The sequence below is a fragment of the Ostrinia furnacalis genome, unplaced genomic scaffold (assembly GCF_004193835.3).
Source record: "Ostrinia furnacalis isolate ACB-3 unplaced genomic scaffold, ASM419383v2 OfSCF5862, whole genome shotgun sequence".
NCBI lineage: Eukaryota > Metazoa > Arthropoda > Insecta > Lepidoptera > Crambidae > Ostrinia > Ostrinia furnacalis.
Genome location: NW_021136101.1, coordinates 7764 through 20058, shown reverse-complemented (window position 1 = coordinate 20058; position 12295 = coordinate 7764). Strand labels below are relative to the sequence as shown.

Below are 12295 nucleotides of genomic sequence, written 5' to 3'. Positions count from 1 at the left end.
TGCCACGTAGGACAATCATATAACTATGATTCTTACAGTAGGGCGCAACTATCAATAGGGGGTTGTTAGTTCTTGATTTTTAGTTTTTACCACTTGTCGTTTCAAAATTGCCACTATTTGTGCATTGTAATTTTGTTATCTTCGGTATAGTGTCGAGTAATCGAGTTAGTTTAGCTCTTGGATCTGTGGTTGAGCTATCAACAGATTTGGTGACTGAGGTATATAACTGTCCATAAAACCTCTCGATCTCACCCGGAACCTCGGCTTTTGTTAACGTTATACTACCGTCCGCCGCCGTTAGCTTAGTCAGCTGGCTTTGCCCAATAGAGTAGTCTCTTGCGAACACTTTGGAGCCTTGGTTCCGCTCTATATTTTGTTGTGTGAGACGTGTCAATGTTTGTTTCCCGCAGTGTACGCAGTAGGCTGCGGCCGCTCGCCGCCGCCGGCGCACGGCACGTCGCGGCTGCCGGGCGCGCTGCCACCGTCGGCCGCGCCCGGCCCGCCGCACGCGTCGCAGGTGCCGCGCGAGGCTGACTCGCTCCAGACACTGCTGCGAGTGAGTATCTACCCTGAATACAGGTGTTACTGGACTGGCTGTAATGCACCGAAATATTACACGCACACGCTATATTACTGAATGCATATGGGATTTAATATCATATACTTTGGCAATTTAATAATGGCCGTAAATGTTAATGGCTCGTTTAGTTCGAAATTATTGAAGCGAGTGGTTAAAGATCGCTGTTCGCTTATGTTTTACTGGCCACTATTGGAGGCCTGTGTTCCGCAATGGACGTCGCTATTTCTGTCATAAACCTCTACCCAGTGGTGTAGTAAAAGCACAGTTTAAAGTAACCATGTTACTATGTAACATAGCTCTACCTGGTGATGTGGCAAGAACTGTAAATTAACATGTTGTTATGTGACGTAACGCAACCGGTGCCGTGACTAAAGCTCAGTAAATAACATGTTGTTTTGTCCCGCAGCGCTACCCCGTAATGTGGCAAGGGCTGCTAGCCCTGAAGAACGACTCGGCCGCGGTGCAAATGCACTTCGTGGGCGGCAACCCGGGCGTGGCGGGCGACACGCTGCCCGTGCTGGCCGACGGCTCCACGCCGCTGCTGCGCATCGCGCAGAGGATGCGCCTCGAGCCCGCGCAGCTGGACCAAGTGCACCGCAAGATGAAGGTACGCCATTATGTGATACTGTTAGACGCCGGTAAATCTATGCCCGTATTCACCATCAATCCCTAATTTTTAAGTGACCCCTATGTAAACAAAATGTGTTACCATAGGGTTCACTTAAAAATTAGGGATTGATGGTGAAAACGGGCACTATTCTCATAAATAAAGTACTTAAAATAAATGTCATAGTGACATTGACGTAATATCAATGTCAAAATGCTCATTGGCTTTAACGATACCGTTATTTTAACGTTTTGGCGAAGCGAAGCGAAGAAGTGTTTTGAATAACCAATCAGATTCCATTATTTATTACAATTCTCTTCTCCGCTCTGCACAGCTCCACTCCGCGCCGACCCGTCGCGGTTGTCAAATTCTATAGAAAAATTTGACGGTCCAACGCTTCTTCGCTCTGTTCTGCTCCGCTTTGGTGGAAACTGGCGTTAGATCTACTTTTGCAGATTATTTTAATTTTTAAATGACAACGTTCTGTCGCTTATGCATAGTTGCAACAAGGAGATCACTTGGCAAACACTAAAAATAAGAAGTCGATAAAGTGCTCGGCTAAAAAACATTTATCATTATGAAGATAGTCAATCGCTGTGATCATTATACGTTCTCCGTTTGAATCGGGGACTCTTCCACTCTCGTATCAATTACATAAAGTTCACAAGTCCACGTTCGACGTCTACTACTTATTCCCTTCCTTATTTTGGTTTGATTCTTAAATCTTTGGGATAGCAACTTTCTGACAGGAATCAATCGAGGAGAAATGGGACCTCAATTGTGTTACTATAATAGTCACTATTATTTTGTGTTAGTTTTGTTATTAACAACGTAATGTCCTACAGCTGGAACACGAACACTGCATACTGCTGGCGCTGCCGTGCGGGCGCGACCACATGGACGTGCTGCAGCAGTCCAACAACCTCACGGCCGGCTTCATCACCTACCTGCAGCGCAAGCAGGCCGCCGGCATCGTCAACGTGGCGCCGCCCGGCCACCAGCAGGTAACTGATGTTCAATTGTTTATTAACAGTGTATAAAGCCTGGTCCGTGAGCACGTAGAATCCCGTCCGATGACCCCAAGCTACCCATCCTTATCGCTCGCGCGTAATTATATTCCAGTCGCGACTGTGCGACACGCGCCCGCAGTGAGTGTGCGAGCGCGACAGCAACATAATTACGTGCGAGCGACAAGGATGGGCAGCTTGGGGTCATTGGACGGGATTCTACGTGCTCACGGACCAGGCTTTAGATCGTGTCATCAACAAGGCCGCGCCTCACCATTCTTCCACTAATGTTTGAGTGTTATCGGTACATGCTAAGTTAACCATGAGTGCACACGCACACTACAATAGTGACGCTCGGATTGTTCGGATCTAACTCCCTGCACTCCGCACTTCCCTCGACCAAAAATTGGTTGGATGCGTGGATGACACGATCTATAAAAAGCGACGCGTGATCATAGACATGTTAGGCGAAGTCGTGCTATGTCTTCAGAAGTATTAGCACATTTAGCACGTGTCCTTCTCCGTATACGTTTGATGTTTGTTAGTAGATAGTGTCCGTTAGCGAATTAAAGCAGCAGTTGTCAACGGTAAACCACAGAATAATAATAAGGTTCAAAGTACAGAAAGTTTTCTTCTTTAAAAAAAATTCTACTTAATGTCGTCAACAATATGTTGTAATTTAGCTTGTCTTAGAGTCGAGAACCGTTTCGTTTACATACGTCAGTGATCGGTATTGTGCCGTTGCGATGGGGCTGACTGCTACAAGAAGCTACTGTGTCGCTTGTTCTGTTTTCGATGCCTACTCGGGGAGATGAACAGGCCTAGTTCTAGTGTGACGTGTCACACTAGCAGGCGTCGTCATCATCAACATAGGATTAAGAAATGTCGCGGGTGGCGCTATAACGGTACGTTTTTTGTCACCAGGCTCTATTCACCGTACACATCTTCCCGTCGTGCGACTTCGCCAACGAGAACCTGAACCGCATCGCGCCCGACCTCATGCACCGCGTGGCCGACATCGCGCACCTGCTCATCGTCATCGCCACCGTGTGACTTGCGCGGCCCACGCTGAGCTCGCCGCGACTACCTTCCCGCGCCTAGCTCGCCCAGCGCGCGAGCGACCCCGGATATACCGCCCGAGCGGCTCGCAAACTCGCGAATCCCGCTCGCTGCCCCGGAAGTGACACCGCATCCCCTGATATGGACCTTTTTAAGCGACTTATTAAGTAACGCATTGTAAATATGGCCAGGTTGTGAAACTTTTTTAAAACTTTACTTTATCTTAGCTGTCGGACGACCTGGTGGATTGACGAGACCCCGCGTCCGATCGTCGATACGATGGCCGCCCGTAGGAATTGAGTTGGATTACCTCTGTGAAACTGAACTCTCGTTTAGTGGCGTACGTTAGTTATTTATTGTGAGCGCGCGGCGCCGCCGACTGCGATGGCCCGCGCCGCGCGCCGTGTAAAGTCTCATATGTATCTAGGTAAGCCGTCACCTATTTAAGTGTTAGATGTAAGTCATAGCTTATTTGTATAATACTTTTGTTATAGTCGACCGGGTTCGACGTTATTCGGAGTTTAAATTTATAAAAAAAAATATGATAATAAATGGCAAAGTCAGTTATAAAAATATTTTTAATTTTGGGTTCCGATTAGATGAGTGGCAATCTATCGAGCATTTTTTATTGTTAGTGTAAATTGTTATTTTGTTTTAAGCGATTAGGTCTAAAGTAATTTAAATTCTGTAAATACCGAATCTATTCATACTAAAATTCGATTTATTCGCTTAAGTCATTACGGTAGATAATGGAAAAACTCACGATTACTGGGTGGAATGAATACTGTTTATTTGTAAAATTATTATAGACGAGAAACGTAATTACAGTAAGAAAATAACACATGAAAAATAAACTGTGATTCTGACTAATTATTATAGACTTTAGGTAGTCTTATGGGGCAACAAGGGCGATATTCGCAAGCTGAGTTCGAACTGTTCGTATCGATTGTGACAGACGCACGAGGGAGCTATACTTAATTCTAAATTAGTCGGTAAGAACGGGTTTACACTTGGCTTCGGCAGGATAAGGAAAAAGTGGCCGTGCGAGTATCGCTCTTCGCGATATTCATTGTTCCGATAGCTAGCTGTCAATGAAGGTATGAATGGATGTCAGAATGACACTAGTGGAATGTGTATTTGCGGTCATTCTTTACACTCATCATGACTCATCCCCCCGCAACGGTTTCCTATACCCCGATTAATGCATTTCATACAAAACTCCTCTCGTGATCGCTTACACAGGAATACTTAGCCGCCAATTGCGGAGTATTCGTGTGTGATCGTTTCCTATTAGTATTGAATCAACCCAGAAGTCAGTACTCTGTCTCGCTTATGTTCTTGCTTTGCACCTTGTAACGGTAATTTAAACTTAATTTTCCAGATAATGAGTTAATTTTCTTTTTTTTTTTTAAGTGTGTCCAGTCTACGCAATAATTGCACTGCTTATTATTATTCTTACTGTTAAAAGGTACAAAGTCCAGCTCCGATAAAGCGGATCGAATGCAAATGATTTAGAAAAAGTATGTAAATGATTAATTAACCTTAAAATGTAACTTAATCTGATTTAAAATGATCGCTCTCCATTTGACGTCGCCGTAGTCGGTCAAAAATTCTTCTATTTGTTAACGCGTTGATTGATTTCTTTATTTAATGTTAGGTTTTGTGTAAGTGCTTCAATAAATCTTATAATGTCGTAATTAAAATTTTGATTGGTAACAATTTGTGTATGTTAGGGACAATAGTTTTGCAGATTCGCTCCGTTGTAGCTCGTGTGCTCTCTACCGCGCCCGCCGCGCCGCCCCTCTGCTTCTACTATTAACAATACTCCTCACATTGACCGCCGACCTCCGCTTTGTCTTTCGATTTTTAACGATAGCAATAATTGGAACACCGCGGAAACTAACAATATTGTACTTCTCATAAGTTTCGATCGTCTGCATGCAGTTAATTCGTGTATTTGTGCAAGTGAGCAACTGAGCCATCTGTAGTGTGTTAACGTTTCGATTAACCGGCATCTCGCATAACATTGTATAGTTAGATAATGGTGCGACTGTGCTGTCGTACGTAAAAACAAAGTACAAAATATTTTATGTATTGTAATTTTATATTTACGATATAGAAAATAATAGCACAGGTAATATTATTATGTATATTCTTTTAAGGTTTAAAATTGTAGAGTATAAAAATAATATAATAATGATTGTTTGTCATGTTTCCGTCGCAAACAGTTCTCGTCTTGGCTAGGAGGAACACTAACGAACTCATCACTTCGTCCATTAATTTTAAAGTATAATTTTATTAGCGAACAGATGCCCAATAATGTACACTATTTATTCTATTCCTTATGAAGGAAGTCAATGTAAATATTATGTCTTCATGAAACATAGCAGTACAGTATTTAGACTCGATAATGAAAATTTTATGAGGTAAGAAACAAATGAGAATTATAAAAAGATGTATTTATTGTGGTAATATCGGTATTTACTCGTTTTCCTTATTTGTTACAAGGGTATGATTATTCCCCGATCGGGTGCCGGCTCGCGGTGCCCTCGGTCAATAATCAAATCCTCGCGGTACGCTATTAAAATGTCAATTATCAATTAATAAATATTTCATATTTTCGTAAAGCTTTCCATGCTCCGTAATATCGTTTATTCAAACTGAAATATTCATAGTTTGTTTCCTCGGCGGTGTTAAGTCGTAAGTGAATGCAGACTTAATAGATTTAACTACTGTAAACTAACGTGAGAAGTATAATATAGTTTTGTTTACTGACAATCGGGCTGCGGTGGAGCCGGCCGCCGCGGCGCCGGCGGGCGCGGGCGCGGCCGCTGCCGGTGTGAGAGATGTTAGAGTTTAAATATTTGTAAAATAACATTTGATCTCAAGTGTGCAGCAAAAGTGACGTGCGGTTGGCCTGAGTCTCGCAGCGGCCGCGCCCGCCGCGCTCACCGCCAGTTCCGATTATAGCAGAGCGTAAGGATATAAAAATATTGTGATCATAATTATAGTTTTAAAAGCTAGGTTATAGAGATAATTGTATATTTTGTACATATTGAGAATAGTATTGTATCTTTACTTCCCTTTATCCAAACGACCCAGACTCCTGCGTGTTATGTACCTCCTACCTACCAATACTATTAAAAAAATATTACACACAAGTGTTTTTCATTGCTCAAATGTACCATTTATGTATTGTATAATTACACCTTCCACCTAGTTATGTTTTTAGGAAATAAATGAAACAGTTCTACATATTGTTCATTAATATTTTTATTTAACATTATTGATAAGTTTAAAACTGCTTACAATTTCAAAGGGCACGGTTAATTTTGTATTGTAAGCTAATGGAATGTGCCGTTTAGGCAGGTTTATTGAAACCAAGTTTCTATAAATAACAGATCAGTAAGATGGGTAAAACATTATCTACATAATGTGTCTAAATATGTGTAACAACAATAAATAGAAGACAAAACATTCTTCTAAACAATAAATATCGTAATATACTATTTTATGATAAATATCTCCATAATAATATCTCTACTACATCTATACTGCAGCAGTTGCGCAGTTGTAAAATTATTAAAAATTGACCTGCTAATTGCATTACTCTACATAACATTTCTGATTCAAAACTATTTTAATTATTGTAGCCTAGGGCATGCACTAGGTTTTGTACCTACGTCAAAAGTATTTTTATTACGTAAAACCATCAATCATATCAATAACATAGTCGGCAGTTTGAATGCAGTACTTACTACTTATAGGTGAAAACAAACTTTAATTTATGTTGTTACTATCACATCGAGCTGTTGAGATTGATATTACACAATTTGAGAATGGATAAAAAAACACTAAATTTTATCACTACCACCTATAACGTTATTAATACTTTCTTATTTCTTGTCATTTATTGCTAATAAGTTTGCATAAAGACTTAAAACATCAAAGAATTAAAACTAGAAATGGCAAAGGTCTACGATTTAGCATCCCTGCTTCATCATGAGGTCGGCGAGCTTGAAGATTCGCAGCCAACTGAAGGGTTCCGCCTGGGAGGTGGAGGCCTGGGCGGCCGGCGCGGCGGGGGATTCCGCCCGGGGCGCGTCCGGAGCCCCGGCCGAGTGGCTCGGAGACTTCTTCTCGCCCTTCTGGTTGTCTGGCGACTTGGTAATGGCTGGGGATGTCATTCTGGAACAAAGATTGATTGGATTAGAAATGAGAAGTACACTTGTAAGTAACCTACCTGCCTATTATTAAAAGTCGATATGATATGTTACAATGCTCCTAACTTATCTTGCCTAAAATTCGGTCTATTCACCTGGGCGATTAAATCCAGGTGATCAAAGGACACCAAAGTGTCACCTGGAGTCCACTTTGATCACCTACCTGGGTGATCAGATAGATTCAGTTGGGTACCTAATCTAATATTTTCTAATTTCTATTCGTAAAACTTAAAGAAAGAACCACGAGGTTCCTATCCATCCATTCTGCTGTTCATTGGTACGAGTAAACAGTTAAGTAAACGTTAAATGTACGTATGGTGCATAAACACAGTTCTGAGGTCAGTGCATGACAAATTTTCCATGCATGCAATAAGCAAGCGGCATATAGGTTCGAGCACGGGTTCGAGTGCTACAAGTCGAGAGCGTGACCGTAACAATGGGTGCTTATTGTTTACTGCGTATGCGCACTTCTGGTACGTGCCGTAATGGTGTCAAGCGGAGATGTTGACCTCAGGGACCTCAGAGGAATTAAATTTCCTGTACATGTCTCGTCACCATTCCAAAAGTTATAGTGCAAAAAACAACGCAATAGGATTGTTGATCTTTTGTTCACCGATTTAAAATGTTATCGAATGATAACATTTTAAATCGGTGCGTATGCGACTGCATACTACTACCAAAAAATAATTCCGCCATAATCCAATTTGTTCAAGCTTTCTTTACTGCTTTCTCAAATGAAGCTACCTAATTAAATCGTTGATACAGGTTTGTCTTCCAAATCTATATCAAACTGTAAAAGCTTAATGATATGATACATAATATTTAATTAGTAAGATACACCCACTGCCTGTCAGCTGTAGTACACCCAACTCTTACGAAAAAATGCAACGACTTTTAATTTACTTAACTGTATTTTTTACGATAAGTGTGTACCAACGTACAGTGTACATGCTTAAATTACACACAGTTCGAATAAGTAAGTAGGTATGTAAATTTTAATGTATGTACCTACTTAGTGGGGTGAATCTTAAACGCGGGGGTTCTTAGTTTAATTCCAATTTAACTAAACTTGCTCGTTTCTGGGTGTGCTGACAGACGAAACCATGAGAATTCTTGTATCGATGTATGCTTTCTTAATTCTCTATACATATATCTAGCGAACATCAAATGTTTGTTCATGTTTATTCTGACGTAACACGAGATAAATACGTCCACGTGTTGACTGTTTGTGAACTGATATCTAAGCTAATCAGTAANCGGCATTGCTAACGGACTATCTAGGCAATATCCGACATTTTTAATGTAGTTATCTCAAAAACTATGCATAAAATCATAATTTTTGTTTCACCTGATGATAGCTTGTATTATTTAAGCACAAATTATGAAATAAAATGAAAATGGCAATTTTGCAGTTCCGACTATGTTAATAGTCATGGGCGGTTTGTTCATGTTTATTCTGACGTAACACGAGATAAATACGTCCACGTGTTGACTGTTTGTGAACTGATATCTAAGCTAATCAGTAATACAATATTACTGTATTGCAGCACAGCTGGCAATGCAGGCATCCTGTAATCAGCTCTGTCCCGCTGAGCCGACCTAAATTTAACTGGGGCGGAGGTTACGTAACATTGATACACGGTAGAGTCATAAAACTTCCTAATCCCGCAATTTATTTTCTTAAATTCGAACGAATCTGCGTTTGACCTAAAATTATATTCTCATCTGATGGTAATGGTACGAGTAAGTCCATTATCCTCAACACGCTTACTCGAGTCTTAAAAACACTGTGAAATAGTAAGAGCGGGAAGATGATGAGATTGAAAACGTTAGGGGGTCCTACTTTTTGATTTAAAATCTTTTTGGCTGGGTTCTAAAAATTGGCGGCTGGAATTGTCATTGTGAGGGTTGTTGGGCTACTAATTCAGTTGATTAACGTTCGCACTTAAAAATTATAAATACATAGGTAGAATGCTTGGATAGAACGACATAAATACCTTAGGTAGTTCTCATATTCGTTGATAAAGTCCGATTTGTTTTCTTGACACATGTAGCATTCAACAGAAACTTGCCTTTTGTATCTATTGGAGCTAAGCCAATATCGCTATCTATTGAGCCGTCTTGCAAGCGGGACACCCGCCGGCCGTGACATGGTTAGCGCAATCATGTGATAAAACCATTTTGGGAGACACTTTGTGTTATAAAACTGTTTGACCTCTACATATTACGATGTGCCTTCTAAGAAGATACATACTATTAATGAAGGAGATACAAGACAACGATAAGTACCTATAAAATTTGCCTATGACCACAAAATAGTAATAGTACCATGCTATGACAGAGCACGCCTGTAGACCATTCTGTAGGCAGTAAATCTTCAGTGACCCATTTGCTCATAGTTTCATCATTTTCTGGGGTAGGTACAGTCACGGAATGAAAAGGTTCGTCAGTTTTCAAATTGATTCCTTCAACGAATCGCGAGCGCATATTACCTTTTGAAAGTATGTTACAGAATAATCTCGAGTTAGAGAAAATAATCTTTAACTGTTCGGCAGTAAAGTTCAAAATTATTCAGATCAAAGTTGTTTGACGATTTGACTTGTCAAGAAGATTATTATGATTGATAAACTAAAACCTTCTTGTTGGTTCAACCTGCCATTATTATTTATATTTATTTATTATTTATTTATTGCACTGATGGGATAGAAAAATAAACAAGCAAAACCTTATTCGTTAGCAAACGTCATATTTATTTAAATATTAGCAGCAATGTTTCTTGCACGGTTATGTTGGTAGGCTTGACTCTTACAGTACCTAGTGCAAGCGAAAACCGACACTAAGGTGACGAACCTTTTCATTCCGCGACTGTATAAATCTAGTTTTAGTTTCTAAATCTGCGTACATTTGGCCAGGTAAAAACAAACAAAGCAGCTAGATGTCCTAGCTGTAAATATTATCCTAGCTGTAAATATTACACGTAATATTTAAATAGTAATGTTTATGCTCTGGGAACATTACATCTATGTAAAAGTGCATGTTTAAGTAATACCTATCTTTCAGTTTGTTTGATGATGGTAACGTAATGGTAATGTTACTGCAAGTCATAATTTATTGTAAACACGGCCTGACCTTTGCAGGGTTCAAAGTTGTGCATGGCATGGGAATTTAATTTCCCTCCGATCGATAAGCCGTTTCAAACAGTTGTATAACGGTCGAATAACGAAAGTCAGTTGAATTTGTAATTTGTTTTAACCGCCAATACATTGAATTATCTTATTTATTTGATCTACTAACAAAATGCCTGTCGAATCGAATTTAGAATTCCTTCTATTGAAATTGAGGCAATAACATGTTGTTTGGCATAGATAGGGACAGGAAAATTATGATCATTACGTTTTGTTAGTAACCAACCGTATAATTGCGAAATATTTGAAAAAACTTTAATAACCTTTTGCCTCTTTCTAGGGTAAACTTATAGCCATTTCGTATGGAAGCAGGTTGTTGCTCTACCTATTAGATTAAAAGCGGCATTGTGCGATACTATCAGGCTGTAACGATGTTGACAGAGCGTTGGAGGAGGCTGTTGGATTGTTATCTGAAGCAGCACTCTACATGTGTGAACGAGTGTGGGAGTCGGGCTGTATGTGGAAATATTTCGACGTTTTGTAACATAACAGTTATTGGACAATGTCGAAATATCCATCACAAAAATCTCACAAGTACTTTTCAAAAATGTTGATTGACCGTTTGGATCTTATTCTAAATTGTTTATTAAGTGATCTTGTTAAGTGAAAAATATGCTTAATATAAATGCTAATTGTAGTATTCAGTGATCTTTTACCTGTTAGTCTACTCGTATTTAGCTAGATATAGCCTTTGAAGCCATACTGTTAAGATGAAAACCTTGCCGTATGGAGAATCGTTAATTACAGCCTGACTCTACACCGCTAAGGTTATTGTTCTAGACATGGAAATGGATATATCACGAAATGGAACGAGAACAAAAACATTAAGAATAGGTATTACTTATGTATGAAAGCTAGAATAAAAATAAACATTTTTCGCAACTAGGCCAGTGACAGAGCACGCGTGGGCGGTAGGTAAATGTTTAGTGACCTATTTGCCCATATTTTTATAATTTTCTAGGGTAAAGTTAGGCCTATATTTATAACATTTTACATAAACTCACCGAATAAACAATGGTTTAAACGTAAGTCCTATTCAGTTAGACACGGATAATGATAAATACTGATTAACAATCAAAAAACTTCTTTAAAATTTCCTAATTTCAAAAATAAATAAAAAAAGGTATAGTTTTTATGTTTCTTATTCTTATACTCACTTTTAATTGTTGATTTTGATCACAATCAATTTTCAAAGGCACAATAGTGTATTTATTTTTGCACTCTACTATTAGTCCGAATATTAATTCACGAAAAGCAGTTACAGAGAATTTCCGTTGTAAGGCTCCCGACGCAACGTGCGCGCGTCTCTGCGGCACTCCGCGTGTGACTCGCTGTATTTCACTTTACGTAATGTTGTTTTGTCATGTTACGTATATTATAACGCCTTTGTAATATTTTGCATGTTTCACGCTGTTTAGCATCGTTACTTTTAATTGAAAGGGCTTGCTTGCATCATTTGGATATAATATTACCAACGTTGGAAGCTTGGTGAATATGTTTTGGAACAAAAATACCATCAGTTGCGACGGCACAATTTAGGCGGTCTTATTGCGAGATTACGATTGCTTCCAAACTACCGAGGAAAGCACAGTTGAATATTTCTTCTTCAAGTGAAACGATGCCTGTCAATTTTA

The 12295-nt window shown here is 39.7% G+C and overlaps 1 protein-coding gene across 1 annotated transcript in view; it reads left to right on the top strand.

Moving 5' to 3' along the window:
* The window catches only part of spen (spen family transcriptional repressor split ends), a 119719-nt gene extending 113461 nt beyond the window's left edge, over nt 1-6258 (top strand). Inside the window, 4 exon segments of the mRNA XM_028316799.1 lie at nt 411-556; nt 987-1187; nt 2033-2191; nt 3119-6258. Of these exon segments, the coding sequence (XP_028172600.1) occupies nt 411-556; nt 987-1187; nt 2033-2191; nt 3119-3247 (635 nt within the window). The 3' untranslated portion in view covers nt 3248-6258.
* The last annotated feature ends 6037 nt before the right edge of the window (nt 6259-12295 follow it).